Source organism: Camelina sativa, chromosome 3, assembly GCF_000633955.1.
Source record: "Camelina sativa cultivar DH55 chromosome 3, Cs, whole genome shotgun sequence".
Classification (NCBI taxonomy): domain Eukaryota; kingdom Viridiplantae; phylum Streptophyta; class Magnoliopsida; order Brassicales; family Brassicaceae; genus Camelina; species Camelina sativa.
The window spans coordinates 2056763-2060938 of record NC_025687.1 but is presented as its reverse complement, the minus strand read 5'-3'; the positions used below and the strand labels follow the sequence as shown (position 1 = coordinate 2060938).

Here is a 4176-nt window from a genome sequence, read left to right as displayed (position 1 = left end):
AACGCATTTATTACAATTTGTTGACTTCGTTAATTAATCTAAACTCCACGTTGATAAAATAAGCGATTCCCATTTTTAATTTTTTATCTGTTAATGGGTTATAAAAAAATTATCGATCGAACATGTTTGATATAAATTGGGCCATAGAACGAAGCTTAAAATAAATGGGCCTTAAAAATAGTGAAACAACGGGCCGTGGAAGCAATAATCTCAGAGGGATGATGATTACAGAAGGTGACGCTGGATAAGTCTTTTCTGGATAAAACACTCTCCATCCTCCTCCTGGAGCAGAGCTCAGAGCTCCATCGTCAAAACCCTTCCAATGGCTTCCTCGGTCGTCTCTTCTTTTCAACCCAGGTAACATATACTCTTCAATTACTCTAAAACCCTTAATGCCGACTCTTCATTCCTCTAGGGTTTCGTTTTTCTTTACTTGGCATTTACTACTCAAAATCTCTTTGGAATTGATGGGTTCATGAGCCTTTCGAGTGCAAAAAGAGTCTCTTCTTAGTTTTTATCTTTATAAATCTACGGGAACTTCAACTTGGTTGGTGAACTTTAAAACTGTGGGATTTTGAATTTGGAAATTTGATTGTGTTATTTGGAACTCAGTATGTCAAAGCAGGATTCTAGAAATTTTCTGAAAGTTCTATAAGAATGCAGCCCCTTCCTTAATCTAACGTTATCCTGGGGTTCCAAATCTCAGTTCCTGTGTATTGGTTGGTGGTAGAGTTTTACGTTTCTAGACATGTTTGGTTCTGAAGATAAAGAGTACATTCATTCCCCTTTGTTATAGGTCAGCATTTTTGGGAGATAGGAATGTGTTCAAGGTATCAAACACGCCATTTGCTCAAGTTGGGTATTCCAGTAAGACCATTGAGTGCAAAGAATCAAGGATAGGAAAGCAACCGATCGCTGTACCTTCCAATGTAACCATTGCTTTAGAAGGTCAAGACTTGAAGGTGAAAGGTCCACTGGGAGAGCTAGCTTTGACTTACCCACGAGAAGTTGAGCTTACCAAGGAAGATTCCGGTTTGTTAAGGGTCAAAAAAACCGTCGAAACTAGAAGAGCCAACCAAATGCACGGCCTTTTCAGGTTATACAAACTTCTCATCTTTTCTTTGTTTATTCAAATGGTTCTTTAACTTTTTGAGGTTAAAGATTGTTTGTTCTAATCCCTTTTTATAACTATTAGGACGCTTACGGATAACATGGTTGTGGGAGTATCAAAGGGATTTGAGAAAAAACTTATACTAGTGGGAGTTGGTTATCGTGCAACAGTGGAAGGGAAAGAATTGGTGCTGAATCTCGGGTTTTCTCACCCAGTTAAGATGAAGATACCGGATAGCCTGAAAGTGAAAGTGGAAGAGAACACAAGAATCACAGTGAGCGGATACGACAAGAGTGAAATCGGGCAGTTTGCTGCTACGGTTAGGAAGTGGAGGCCACCGGAGCCGTACAAGGGTAAAGGAGTCAAGTATTCTGATGAGATTGTTCGGAGGAAGGAAGGAAAAGCTGGAAAGAAGAAGTGATGGTCTTCAGTTTCGTTGTTATGTCTACTTACTTATCTACTCTCAATGTTAATGTGTATTTTGCTCATATTTTGTGTTTAGAAATTGAAGTTGTTTGTTTTGGGATTCTTGCAGATTGTTTAAAAGGAACCCATTAATTGTTTTTGATGCTCTGAGAAATGTCATCTGAATGTTTTTAGGTGCTTTGATGGGAAAATTTCTATTTGAAAAGGATCATCAACTTATTAGGCATTTTTAGCAAAACTTGAACTGTAAATTGAATCTATTCACTGAGTGTTGTTGTGCAGAAGCAGAACTAACTATATGGCTTTTGTTTTAATTTTATGAACCATAAATGGGGTGATGTTAAATCCTGACCAATTGAACCGAACCAATCCCGGATTGAAACCAAAACCGGGATTTTGTTTTTGTTGAAGATAAGACTTCACATTATAATTTTGGAACCAAGATATGGTGGTATTAAATCTAGACCAATCGGAACCGAACCGAATAAAAACTCATAAGTGAATTTTCTTATCTGCTATCCACAAAAAAAACTTGAATCCAATAGAAAATGAAAACGGAGAAAAATCTAATATACCCTTCTAATCAAACTTCTATTCTCATATCCCCTGCGAAAATAACAAACTATATTTTCTTTTTTTTAATCAAAAATGTGGTTAAAGACAAAGAAACCTATATCATTTTTGTTATTTACAGATCCAACCACCTTATACCCACCCAAACCCACAAAATTCGGACAATCCAGTTGAAATCGGATCTCTCCTTTAACTACCCAACTTTCGAATTCCTTCATTCACGACTCCACTCTCCCTCGTTCAATTCCCGTTAATTATTCTTCTCCCTCAAGTGCAACTAAGGATAACTCGATTCTGGGTAAGTTGAAATAGGTTGGGGTTTTTCGAATTTGGGTTATTTGTTTTTCAAAATCGGGTAATATGGGTTTCGATTTTCGATAATTTGGTTTTCAATTTTGGGGTTTTGTCGATTTTTTTCATGAATTGGAGTGGAAGTTGAAGTTGAAATCAGTTGTTGTTTTTTGTGTGCATGTGTGGAAGAATCATAATGGTTCGTACAAAGAACCCAAGCTATGTGGAAAAATCGAATCCCCCAGCAGATCTCGAAGAAGAAGCAACTCGTGGAGATGAATCAGAACGTGATTCCGATAAAACGGACTCAATTGAGAAGTCAAATGATAAGGATTCATCGGTAAGTATCTCTCCCTATATTGGTATAACCGTATAAGAATTCGTTCTAAAAAGTATAACTGTATAACTTGGTATAACTTAGAAANTTGTGTGCATGTGTGGAAGAATCATAATGGTTCGTACAAAGAACCCAAGCTATGTGGAAAAATCGAATCCCCCAGCAGATCTCGAAGAAGAAGCAACTCGTGGAGATGAATCAGAACTTGATTCCGATAAAACGAACTCAATTGAGAAGTCAAATGATAAGGATTCATCGGTAAGTATCTCTCCCTAGATTGGTATAACCGTATAAGAATTCGTTCTAAAAAGTATAACTGTATAACTTGGTATAACTTTGAAAAGGTATAACTTAGAAAAACTTGGTATAACTAGATATGTGTCTTGCAGGAATCTGAGGATGAATCCGATGTAATGCAACCTTTGAGTATGTACTTTGATTACTCCCAGTATACGAAACCTTTCAAGATGTCTGGAAAGTGTTATATTTCAGAGGCGATAAACTTATTAGGCGGTCATCTTAAGGAAGAGGAGTTGGAATGGTTCTTAGGGCACCCACAGTTCAAGCATTTCTTCCATATGCCTAAGGATTCAAATCATAACTTGATGGGTATGTGGATGTTGTTGCTTCGCACAGCGCATTTAGAGAAGAAAAATGAATGCTGGTTCATTGTTAATGGGACTCCTATCCGGTATTCTCTCAGAGAAATGGCAATCATTTCTGGGTTATATTGCCATCAGTATCCAAAATTCAAGGATGGTTTGGGCAGTTTAAATTTTGCTCGGAAGCAATTTAAAGGTGGACAAATAATACAATATGGAGATGTCAAAGCGAAGCTACTTTCGATGAAGAAACCTTCAAATGATCGTTTGAAGATGGCCGTACTGTATTTTTTATCTAGCGTAATCATAGGGAAGAAAAATGGTGGAAAGAATGCACCCACTGTGGAGCCTTTCTTTCTTAGAGCTTTGGATGATCTTGATTTGTGTAGAACATTCCCTTGGGGTCGAATGGCATTTGATGAGAACATGAAAGACATCTTTCATTTGATGAGACACTTTGGTGGAGTTGTGGGTCCAGAGTGGGTCTTTCCTAGTTTCATCATTCCTTTGGAGGTAATTACTAGTTTTCAAAATCTACAACTTAGTATAACTAGATCCAACTAAACATTGAATGTTCTTGTGTTGTGTGTAGCTTCTTGCGTTTGAAGCAATTCCTGTGCTAAAGAACACCTTCCGAGAAGACGTTTCTGATTCACATGCACACCGTAACTGTCCTCGGATGTGCAAGATGAAGTTTAAAGCAAGTAAGAAGAAAGGTTTTTCTTTGAAAGAAATATATGACCAACTTGGTACAACTAAGGTTAGTTATTCATATTCATTATTTATGTAAATTACTTATCAGATTCATTATTTATGTAACATTGGTTGATAGGAGA

At 37.1% G+C, this 4176-nt stretch overlaps 1 protein-coding gene and 1 long non-coding RNA gene across 2 annotated transcripts; both read left to right on the top strand.

Annotated features, from left to right (window-relative positions):
- On the top strand, positions 232 to 1713 carry LOC104763044 (50S ribosomal protein L6, chloroplastic-like). The gene is made up of 3 exons (XM_010486465.2): positions 232 to 357; positions 797 to 1096; positions 1196 to 1713. The coding sequence occupies exons 1-3, from the start codon at positions 323 to 325 to the stop codon at positions 1530 to 1532; spliced, it is 672 nt and encodes a 223-aa protein (XP_010484767.1). The 5' UTR covers positions 232 to 322; the 3' UTR covers positions 1533 to 1713.
- Positions 2348 to 3190, top strand: LOC104763038. Its single transcript, XR_763680.2, has 3 exons — positions 2348 to 2408; positions 2591 to 2741; positions 3128 to 3190. It is a non-coding gene; the product is annotated as an uncharacterized LOC104763038 (long non-coding RNA).

Excerpts from the sequence above, each read along its gene's own strand:
- LOC104763044 (XM_010486465.2), top strand. The coding sequence starts at position 323 with ATGGCTTCCTCGGTCGTCTCTTCTTTTCAACCCAG. Across the intron at positions 358-796 it reads GTCTCTTCTTTTCAACCCAG|GTCAGCATTTTTGGGAGATA; the intron begins GTAACATATACT and ends CCTTTGTTATAG. Across the intron at positions 1,097-1,195 it reads CAAATGCACGGCCTTTTCAG|GACGCTTACGGATAACATGG; the intron begins GTTATACAAACT and ends TATAACTATTAG.